Here is a 12,246-nt window from a genome sequence, read left to right as displayed (position 1 = left end):
CTGGGTTCACCTTGCATCTACCTCGTAACTGGTTGGGTCCTCACAGGCCTTAGATGTGCTTGTTGCCCCATTGGGTCTTACAACCTCCTGTCTCATATCATATCTCAGTCCACCTACTTTTTCCAAAGATTGCTTTTGGAAAGGAGAAGCAGCTGATCTGCCACATGACCTTCCTATACAGAGGCCATATGATGTCATCTGGGAAGCAGACACCATTTTAGAAGTGGCTGCAATTCTTAAAGTAGCACATCTTCATCCTGTCCAACTCGCACCTGCTAATGGGGAAGGCGATGTCTCACTTTAGCACCACATCATTTAGTGGTGGAAATTCCTGTCTCAATTGTGATTGTAAGAAAGGATTATCTTTTGTTTTTAAAAAGGTTGACTTTTTCATTTCTGAGGATCTCTTCACTCCATTAAATCACTATTTATGATTTTCATTTCTTCTTGACCCATTCACTCTTTCTTCCTTTGTTTCAATTCACATACACTGATTAAATTTGTTTTTTTTTTAACCACATACATTTCCTAAGTATCTCATTCCTACTGCGTTCAGCTCAATTTTGTTTCTTCTGACATACCCACTCTTATTTTCATATAAGAAAGTAGGCAGAAGTATGCTTTTATACACAGCCATTCTACTTATTTGGATAAACATTCATTATATACCCAAATACACACACACATTCTCCTTGTTTATCTACTGTCCTGTTTAACAGCTGTTTGCAATTACAACAGTGATGTAGAAGTAACTTTATGACCAATCCTTGCATTACATCACAGGTCTGTAAAGCAAAGAAAAGTGAAATTGCAGTTTCACTTAGTGACTGCTTTGCTTAATGACTGAATTGCTAATTCCAATTGTGGTTCCTAAACAAGAACTATGTGTAATTTATGTGCCCAGATCACTGCATCAGTGTTTATCTAGAAAATTGAATGAAGGCTCACAAAGTGTAGGAGATTGGAAACAAAATAAGAACCTCTACCTACAAAGATTTCAGTTTCCTCCAAGAGTACAAAACAGGATAATCAACTACACAGGAGCTTCTCCTGTTTTCATGGATTTAATGTACTAAATTCCAATTTAGTAATGTGCAACCTGAAGACCTGATTCCAAGTATTAATGTATATTCAGTGTGATTATGTTATGACAGGTTATGCTCTTCTGTTCTCATTTGGATTAGAACATTAAGCATGAAATGAAATATCACCACAACCAAGCAAATAATGTGGAATAGCACTTTAAAGTACACACTAACACAACATCATCAGTATTTTGAAGGATGAAACCAACAGGAATAAAGATTGAAATATTACAAATCATAAAAAGTGCATTGGCATGATATTCATAGCTATACGTTGTTATGTTGATTTAGTCACACTAGATGCTGTTTTAGGACCTCTTTCCAGAGCACGATACCATATAACAATGTTGTTAGCAAAAAAAGCCAATGATTTACAAGGGATTAAATCTATATTACATTGTGTGGAAACAATATGCATTTAAAAGGAACAAATTAACAAGTATTCTATTGGCTGAAATATGAAACCACAGCTTCCTTCCTTCCTTCCAATTCTTTCTTTTCCATTGGCTTGTCTTTCTCTAAGTTTAGTTTACATTTGGTTTTTATTGTTGTATGTAATTAAAATTCTTAATAAAAATTATATTTAAGTTTCCTAGTGCAGTGCATGCTTTGTTTACACTGATAGTTACTACTCTTTTGTATGACATTTAATCTTGATTCCTGATTACATTTCACTTCTAGTTGTGTTTCTATTTTTTGTCTGCAAGAACTGATCTCTTGCTGCTGGTTCTTTTTTTTTTTTAATCGTACACTAACTTTAATAACACTGCCTTTTATTTGTAAGAAATTAGTTGTGTAATGACTTGGTTTTCATTCTAGACACTATAGGTGTGAGCTTCTGAATGATACTACCTATATGCATTGCTTCCTATGACTGGAAAAAGAATGGTTGGCTACCTAGAGCTTAGGGGAAGGCTAATTTTCAAAAATATAATCATGTCCCCATCCTGATACTCATTTTACAAATCTGTCAACCAAAGATACCAAATATAATCACAGAAGATTTTTATATAATTTATTATGTTTTAATAGAGTGAGCTTACTATTAGTACACATTTTTAGATAGAGAATTTTAATACATACTGGCAGGAATAGTAGACAGCGTTGAAAAAAATGCTTTTGATAATAAACTATAATAGGTATATTCTACTAATGCTACTGCAAATAAGTACCTTAAACTCTTTCATTGGTTTCAAGATTAAACTACAGTAGCAATGCAATCCAAAAGTGAAGAAAATCCATGTTAGAATTAACTTATGTGACACTAAAATATTTATCAATAAACATTTTGGGTCACATAAAATAAATTGAACCAAGACTAAAAACATAATGAAAAAAATGTGGGTATTAAAATTATTAAATATATTGAATTAAGTCTATGAAATGTTGAACTCACTCAAAGAGACATTATGAATGCACCTCTACTTTTTAACCCATTCTTCCCCTTACCGTTGCCATTTCACAATTTGCAATTGTAGTTGAAGCTTTATATGGCAAAATTAGTTGAGTTTATCGTCCATAGCCTCTAATAACCTCTTATGTTTTTTGACCTCACTTTTCATATCGTACATTATCTATTTCTCGGCACAAATACAAGCAGTAATTAAATTTCAATATCTTGTGATTATGCAACAGGAACAGTCCTTTCAGACAAAGCACATCAGAAACTGGGGAATAAGACTTCACATATCATGTTTTTCTGGTTTTTGTCTTTTGTAGCTTTTAGTGCCTTCTTAGAAAAGAAGGCACTAAAAACATTTTTTGTTGTACAACATTTAATAAAGTGAAGCCAAAGATTTCAAGTGGGCTACTGTGACCATCTTAGGAAATAGTAAGAGTAGCATTAGAAGACTGACCTTGCTATCTATTTTATTAATTTTTATCCTTTATGGATATTTTATTGTATCATACAATTATGAATTTTTGAATTTTAATTTTATGACATTTAGTGAATTACTTACCTGATTAAAGTTTTGATAATTACTATATCAAAACGTACTTACTGTGGACTATTTTATGTATAGCCCACAATGGAAAACTTTACTCTATATTAGAGTAAAACCTACCAGCAGCCATCAATGGTTGCTGCATATAAAATCATTTCAACACCCATTTTAAAGAACTAAATGAAATATTCATCTTGTGGCTTCCAATTCTTTTCTCTTCTCTATATTAATTATTCTTTTTCTCCAAAACATACATACCAAACCAGAAATATGTTGTGCACAAATAAATATATACAAATGCAGTTAGCAAAAATACAACCATTTGCTCCAAAACCAAATTTTAAAGAATGGGGTTTTGTTTGTAAAAGGGACATTAGGATTAATTTTGTTTTCTATGACAACATGCACATTGGTTGCAAAACGTATCAATGTTTGCAACAAATTAGCATTACAAATATAAGAATTCATGCATAGGGATCACCATGTGAAAAATACGTGAAAACAATCCTGCAATATAGCTTCTCTTAACTTTCAACCTTGTTTCTTTTACATGAACTTGACATATTAATCAATATTTCTTTATACTTTTAATAGATCTCATACAACAGAGGCATTTTTTACTTTTTTTTTATATTGAATATTCAATATTTACAAGTAACATGGATCAGCCAAGATTTGCAAATTTCCATGTTCTAGAAAAATTTACAATGAGATATATTTAAAAGCTATGGTTTTGATACTACTTACATCTCCTGGCAAAAGCAAAATATAAGTATGATTTTGAATTTCCTCAAGCCACTTTTATCTAATCTGATCAATCACACATTTAAATTCCAAAATGATGTATTTTAAAAAGCATAAAATGCATGTCCAAGACAACAAAATACAAAAGTGAAATAAAGAGAAAAATAGAGGAGAAATGGCATATAAATATATTATTTACAAATAATATTATAAACCAACATTACCTGGAACAAGCTCCATCACAATATAAATAGGCTGCCTTTGAGTGCATACTCCTATAAGTTTTACAATATTGGGATGGTCATATTGTTTGAGTATTCTGAAAAAAGGTAGAAAATTTCCTTACATCAATGTAGTGTATTAATCTCTAAATGCTCTTTAATTTATCATAAGAAAAAAGTTCATTCACTTACATTTATTCTTCCAAGAAATTTAATGACAAATCAAGTCATGAAAGATTTTACCGAATTTTTGAGAGTATCGTTTTAGATATATCTTGCTTATGAAAACAGTAAAGATCTAAATATATTCACTTTGTGTATAGAAAAAATCTAGGATAATGTTCTCATTGCTGATTTCTCTGCCCTTTCCCCATCCCAGAGAGGCTTAATTTAAGTGACTTCTACATTATTATCAATGTAATAGCATAAACACTTTCAAATTGAAATACATTTTGAAATGGGAAATATTTTCAGCCACCAAATGACTTTTAAAATTATATATTTTGGTATTTTATTTACTTCTTACCTGGCCTCTGATAAAAACTTTATTTTCAGTTCCTGAGGAAGATCTTCTTTACACGTTTTTACAGCAACAGGTGTTTTATCTTTTAATGTTCCTTTATAGACTTCACCAAAGTTACCCTGAAGTTGTAAATATTAGAAGTTATCAGTAAAGAAAACAGTGAACAAAATCATGTTCTAAATGCATAAAATATCAGAATACCTTAACTCAATGCAGTCATGCTAATTTTCTTATATAAACTCATGTGACTTAGAGAAGTAGATATTATTTTTAACACATGAACTAGTGCAGTACAGCAGTATCTTCAGAGAACAAGGGGAGTCAGACTGACATCAATAGTATCATAATGTAATTGCTGCACTTGCACATGCTTCAAAGGGGTGGGGCTCATATTTTAAAATTGTGGTATTTCCCATGTTATTTATGTTAGTATTTCTCAAAAGTGGTATTTAAATTGCTATAACAGTGGATAGTCAAGTAGACATGAAGCCAGTGGAGTGACCTTGGGCCAATCACACTCTCTCAGCCCTAGGAAGCAAATCATTCCTGAAATTTTCTTAAGAAAATTTCTTTAAAAAGGGGTTGTCCAGGCTGTTGCCAGGAGTCAACACTGACTCAAAGGCTTGTGCATGGCCACACATGTGCCCACACAATTATAAGTGTTGCCAGAGGATTTTTCAAAAAACAATTTAGTGATAAGACTAATAAAAACTCATATAATATTGTTTGGAAGAATGCAGGTGCAGTTTTAGCAACTTTCCTGTGCACTTCCTTGTGAAATCAGATCATATGAAGAATGTGTTCTCTTTAGTGGAGACTCCATTTATATTTAATTTTATCTCAGTTTAGCTCCAGTGTTACCATCTTTTAAAATTATTTTAAACATTTATTAATTTTTTTTTAAAAGAATGTTCTGGTACTCTTGCAATTCAATAGTACTAGGATAATGGGGCAAAATAAAAGATAAATACAAGAAATCTATGGTATAATTTCTCCTCACGTCAGCATCAATACCCAAGAGATTTGAGAATAATCACTTCAAATATAACATTATTAAAACCATATTAGGCCTGGACATATGACTCTTCTTCAGAATACAAATAGAATACAAATAGCAAACTGCTATCAACTAGAAAAAAATGAAATCAAACCTATCTTTTAACACTGGTTCTGTTTTGGAGACCATAATATGGCTAAATCTTAAAGAAATAAACCCCATAAAGCAATGTTTCTTAATTTTTTTTTAAGATTACAGAATATGTTTCTATATTCAAATATGTCAACTGTTTCTTTCTTTTTAAATAAAAAGAAAAAAGAAATATTTAAATAAATCATATTTTGATATTATTTACCTCCCCTGACATTTAATGACTGCAGCTTTATATTTAATAAGACAATAAATTAGCAATATTAATGGCATGTACGAGCTTTCACATGACAGAGTATTTCATTAGCATCTGGAGTGAGAAATATTATAAGAAGTTTTAGAATTAGCATCCTTGACCCTATTCTAATCTTTTTAAGTTTTACTAAGTACTTTGTGAATTTAATGCCTTTTCACTTAAAAAGTCATTCTCTAAACTGTCATCCAAAATTCTTCAAGTGACTTTTAAGTGTTTCAATGTGGTGATGATATAAAGAAAGATTAATCAACATATCTTCATTCAATAGTATTTTTTGAATTGAATGAATTCAAAATTCACGCATTCATACACATGCACAGACATTTATTACATCTTAGTTTGAAGAAATAACCTGAAGTGAGAGTGTTTTCAAATTATTTAAAATAACAGCTGCAAACTAAAAAATCTGTAATCTTCATTCCTGTCTTTTTATTTATACCTTCATGTACTACATATTGCCCTCCATGATCTGTGCTGAAATCTGTTATGAGTCCCCACAGTCCTATCAAGAATAGAAGAGGCTGTTTATAGCTTAGGGCTGAATTGTGGGATCCTGGTACTCTCTCAACTAAGCTCAGAAAGCACCAAGTCCTGTCTTGCTTGTTCTTTCCTGACTTCCCGTGGTTGTAGCTGATATTCTGGAAAGACCTCAAACTAAAGAGGCAAACTGGATATAAAACAGCTGTTCTATCATGCATTGAGAAGGCTTAATAACTACTATGTCTTGTAAGGCGTTTTCTAATAAGGTTTAATATTTAGGAGTTTCCCCATTACTTTGATAGTTACTTACTTTGCCAAGTAGTTCTCCCAGAATGACGTCTTCATGATTGAGAATCCATTTTTTATCCTGCAGCAATAGACATTAATATTTAGCTTTTTAAAAAGTATTTCTTATTCATATCACTGGCTTTCTTCCAGAAGTATGATTCAATGAAACTAGACAACCACATACTAAACAGTTTCAAGAAAAAGATGGTCATGTGAAATCAGCTAATAAAATCATATCAAATTTCTAATCTAAGCTTTGGCTTAATATAAAACCCATACAATATATCTATATTATCTTTAATATATGAATGCACCTATCATTTTTAAAGATTACTGAAAAATAATTAAAATTTATTATATTACATGTGAAAAGCCCAAACATTTATAATACTGATGAACTGACTATATCAATAGCTTTATGATCTTGATATAAAAGTTTCAAAGAGCCCTTTCAACAAATTTGACTTAAAGAGCATTTTAAATATTTTATATGCATTTTAATCCAAATAAAAATTGCTAGAAAGAGTTAAGCAAAAACCTATTTACCTAAAAGAACTTTTGAGGTTACTGTTATCTTAACATTGTTTCTATATTTTTAGCTATGTATCTTTACTGAAATATCTCTTACAAGATCAGACCATGAAAATATAAACCAAGTGTATCTTAGTTTGCATTGAAGAAACCTGCAGTGGGAAAACCAATATCATCAACTCTTGTATGAGATCTTGAAGAGATATCATTGAAAAAAATCCAAAGTATTCAATTTTAAATTGTATACAAGTAAATGGCAGAATTAACTTTGGATGCATTCTTAATATCCTATATAACTTTCAACAGTTTGTAGGTTGAAAGACAGATTCTATGGGTATGAGTCTTAAAGAGCTACGCCTATATTGATAATCTAATGAAAAATGTTATATGACAAGAGTATCTGGCTTTAATAAAATATATGGCAGAGAAACAGGTATCCAGTAGATAAAATCAGTGGTCACATTTCAAAGGCACTTGAAAAATGAGGTAAAATGAGGACCCAGATTGTTGGGGGCAATATGCTGACTCTGTAAACTGCTTAGAGAGGGCTGTAAAGCACTGTGAAGCTAGATATACATCTAAGTGATATTGCTATCAGAAAAGAATAAGATGATTTGCATTATGCAGAATAGCACAAGATCTTTATTAGGCATGCTTGAGAAGACCTCTCACTGATTATACATTTCATAGCATAAAGGAATAATACTAAGGGAAACAGGTAGACAAACTCAGAGATATATTAAATCAGTGCACTCAAATGAAAGCAACAACTTTAGGAAGGTTCAAAGCAATATTAGCAATATTTATAAACCCAATTCATTAAAAAGAAAAAATGAGCATTTCTTCAATCACTGAAAAGGAATTATAGCAGACAAATATGTTCATTATTCATTGTCCAGCCCTCTGTTGGTTTCTTTAAACTCCTATTAATTTAATTCCTATTTGTGATATTCATTTATCTAACTTAAATCCTATCATACTGTTATATAATTAAAACCAGAACAAAATTAAAATCAGTAACTTGAACCTCGGTTTAAGCACTTGGTAAAAGAGATGGATTTCTACAATTTTACTAGGAGAGCAGAAGGGGAAGGGTACCTGCTTATAAAATATACTTCATAAGCACACAGGAAAATACCCTTTTCCATGTACAGATTAAGCAGGCTTCTGGCAGAGGGGAATCTCCAAATGGATCTCTCCTGCTGATCTAAATAACTGGACAGATTAAAAGAAAAGAGATGATCCCTCAGATAATCAGTTCCTAAGCTATTTAGAGTGTTAAAGTTCAACATTAATATCTTAAATTGTGCTTGGCAAGTTATTGCCACAACTGTTTTTTCTTCTTCTTCCATTCAATCATGACCGATTCTTGGATTTGGACCATATTTAACATACATAATACATAACTTGTGCCAGACAACAGTTTGTTTAATCATTTTGCATAAAAACTATTGTTGGTCATTTTTCAACAGCAGATCCACATTGAAATAATTCATAAAAGATGTAATCAAGGCATAGATAACAATGGCCAAGTCAGACTAGCTCAGGAAGAATCAAAGTTGGCACAATCACTATAGTTATGAAAGATGTTCCTTGCCATAGCTTCATATGCAAATCCAGTAACAATTGGGAGCCAAGGAGTGGTCCCAAACTGTGAACATACCCTTTTTTGAAAAGAAAAAGTTTGTACTAAATAAACTTCACATCTATCTTGAGTCCAGTTTTCTCATTACCAACAGTATTGTCCTTTTTCTGGATTTAATCATTCACATTAATGTTAATTAATAATAATGAAATGAATGATAAGGAACAACAGAAAGGGAGGTTACCACTACACTGATGATACCTATTCCAAAGCTGATGACCATATCCAGAGGTGCATCTCAACACCTCTGAATTCCATCCAGCACTCTGGTCAGTGTAGAACCTAGCAAACTCCTCCTTGCAATTGCCATACGCCCTTGTCAACATACTAAAAGCAATCCACAATTAGAGTCTGACCAACAAACGCAGCCGCACCCAAAGTCATGATGAATAAAACACACACACATAAACACACACATAAGAAGAAAATAAGTATTAGAATAAAAGATGATACATTTCACTGTTCAGTGGTTTAAAATATTTGTTTTAAAGGCATGAAGATGACATTTTAAAGACTTCTTTATGGGAAATATATTTGATGTATAATTATTCAGACCAATAAATAAACAAAATTGTACTATAAACTGCAATCAAATAAGCTGTCACAAAATATTACAACTATTTAAACCAGTGCATTAGTCATTACGTCTGCTGCTTTTCTAATGCCTTTTTACGCCATTGCTTTATGATATAAGCTTTCCACATTTGTTAAAGTCAACATTTTCAGTCCCAGATAATATTTCTTTGCAAAAAATTAATCGGGCTGTCCTCAGCAATATACTCAAGGTACTAAAGTTCTAACATTGACTATAACAATTTAAACAGCATAAGAAAAAGTAACAGCTGTTTTAACTGGGATATCACTGGGATAGCCCAGGGAAACATATATTTGGATAGATATTGTTGATTGGATGCCAGGTTTTTCTTGTTTGTTTGTTGGATTTATTTGTTTTTATTATTACTGGTAGACATCTAGCAATAGCACTTAAGACTTACATACTGCTTCACAGTGCTTTACAGCCCTCTCTAAGCAGTTTACAGAGTCAGCATATTGCCCCCAAGAACCTGGATCCTCATGTTACCAACCTTGGACGAATGGAAGATTGAGCCAACCTTGAGCCAGTCAGGATCGAACTCCTGGCAGTGGGCAGAGTCCTGCAATACTGCATTTTAACCACTGCACCACCATAGTTAAGGCTGAATTTCATAAGATGAAATCATAAGATGGGTGGCTATGTACATTTTTTCAATAAAATGAATACATTTGTAAATGCAAATTTGGGAACCTATTTTCAAATTATTTTCAACAGTAAATGAATAGTCTATAAATTAATTTAATTATCTATGAGTAATATTGAATAAAATATCTGTATATTTATGCTGACCTTAGCTATTAAGTTATATTGAAGACTAGTTTTTTCTTTAAGAGTACATAAGCTATCCTACAGCAACATAATATCCCCTTTCCACCATAATTTCTAGAAATAAGCAGAGCATTTCCATATTATGAATTTGAATTTTTCTTCAGTTTTTCTACTTTTATTCCATAAGCCAATATTGCCAATATTGCTTTTCAAATGTTTCACAAAATTTTATCTGAACCCCAGAACAGGGCACAAGTTTGAACATATGCTGATATATAATTTACATTTACTACATTCTAAGTTAACAGCACAGCACAAACAATAGACCATCATTAATCCAACAATTTTTGTCTCCATCTGGACAGCAACAAGTTTTTGTTATGGGGAAACATGTAGCTAATTGAGGACACCAGCTGTTAGAAAGGCAAAAGCTCACTCAGGGAAGGGATGAAAAGTTTAGTAGTAAATGAACAAAATTATGACATCATCCTATAAAACTCCCCTTCATTCAAGTACAACTGTTATTAAAGCACAAAAAGAAAAAAGCAAGGGAGGCAAAGATGATGATATTTTGCCAGTAAAATGGGAGGAAATTAACTACTGGAAAGAAATGGACAAGAGACTGATTGGATTAACATATTACATTAAGGCAGACTATAGTTTTGAAGGTTTTATTCACTTTAATATGTAAATGTGGGCATGATAGCTTGTGAACCATGTTTGCGGTTTGGTGTGATATGTGAAACTATTAGCAATTTAATACTTAAACAGAAAAACCCCAAGGAATAAAATCAAATTTGTGCCTTTTATGAACTAGATGAAATAGATAGAATAATGATAAATTTCCTCTGTGGAAAAAAAAAATGAAACCTGTAGTCTTAATTATACAGATTTCTCAAGTGAAATACAAAGCCATGAATGTGGGGGTGAAGGATTCAACGTCCTTCCTCACAGCAGCCTTCTGCTGCTCATCTCACGTGAATCATCCGCCTAGAAATGAAGCTACCTTAAAACAATTATTTTTTTAAAGTCTCTTTTTCCACTTTGGGCATGAGGGATGTGTTTATGCTCTACTCTGACTGATGGATTGACTTTCATATCATGCTCATTTCATGTAGAATTCTATGGATAAATTAGCACTTGAAAAAGACATACTTTACACACTTATATATCTACTTATAAATTTATGGATGCAAATGCTTTTGTTTCATATATAACTCTTACTCTCTGGAAATTCATCTTGAAATGAACATATTTTTCAATATATTCCATTTAACGTTTCCACATTTTTCAGCTGCACTGAATAGTATAATCAATGGAAACTTAGCAACAATGTTATATATATATTAGTATAGAATAGCATCTCTGGCAGGTTAAAACAGAGGGGAGCTTCAAGTGAAACCTTATTTACTTCCTAAGTTCTATTATTTTTCATTCTGTATTAAAGCAACAGAGGACATAATATTATAACTTGCAAAGCAATTGTTAAATTCAGATTAAAGGGTTCAAAGCCTTGAAATTACTTGCAAAACAGAGAAAGCAATATAAAACATTTTATATATAATTGGCCTTTTTTCTTTCTCTTAACAATTTTTATTGCACTTGTTTATTAAAAACCACTTTGTTCTTTCCTATTTACTCCTTCAACGGCCATTTACTAAACCGTCAAGACAGACTCTTATTTAAATATTTAGGAGTTACAAATATTTGGTAACATGAGGGATTTGTGACAAGACCAAATACAACATATCATAGGCCTGTGTGTGGTAGCTCAGCTTTGCCTCAGAGATGTGCTTTGTGACAAATGGATGTTGTGGCAATCCTCCTGGAGGTAAAAAGGCAATGTGACTTGTCTGAGTAAGACATTTCTACTAACTCTGACACTTCAATCAGCAGTTCCAACAGGAGGTAACCAAAGCAAATAAAGCACTGCAATGCAGCCATTTTACTTGACTCTTAGGAGGATGGAAACTGTGTTACTTCAAGAAGCAGTTTCAAGGGAATGTTCACTTCAATG

At 32.0% G+C, this 12,246-nt stretch overlaps 1 protein-coding gene across 6 annotated transcripts in view; it reads right to left on the bottom strand.

The window, feature by feature from the left end:
* The window catches only part of FER (FER tyrosine kinase), a 124,586-nt gene that overhangs the window by 37,067 nt on the left and 75,273 nt on the right, over nt 1–12,246 (bottom strand). For all 6 annotated transcript variants that reach the window (XM_034432719.2, XM_087885949.1, XM_087885952.1 and 3 more), the window contains 3 exons: nt 6,713–6,769; nt 4,523–4,638; nt 4,000–4,094 (listed from right to left, as the gene is read on the bottom strand). In XM_034432719.2, coding sequence (XP_034288610.1) covers nt 4,000–4,094; nt 4,523–4,638; nt 6,713–6,769 — 268 coding nt within the window. The remainder of the gene's footprint in view (nt 1–3,999; nt 4,095–4,522; nt 4,639–6,712; nt 6,770–12,246) is intronic.

Source organism: Pantherophis guttatus, chromosome 2, assembly GCF_059756535.1.
Source record: "Pantherophis guttatus breed Tessera chromosome 2, ASM5975653v1, whole genome shotgun sequence".
NCBI classification, from domain to species: domain Eukaryota; kingdom Metazoa; phylum Chordata; class Lepidosauria; order Squamata; family Colubridae; genus Pantherophis; species Pantherophis guttatus.
The sequence above is the reverse complement of the archived record's forward strand: the minus strand, read 5'-3'. Positions and strand labels throughout refer to the sequence as shown.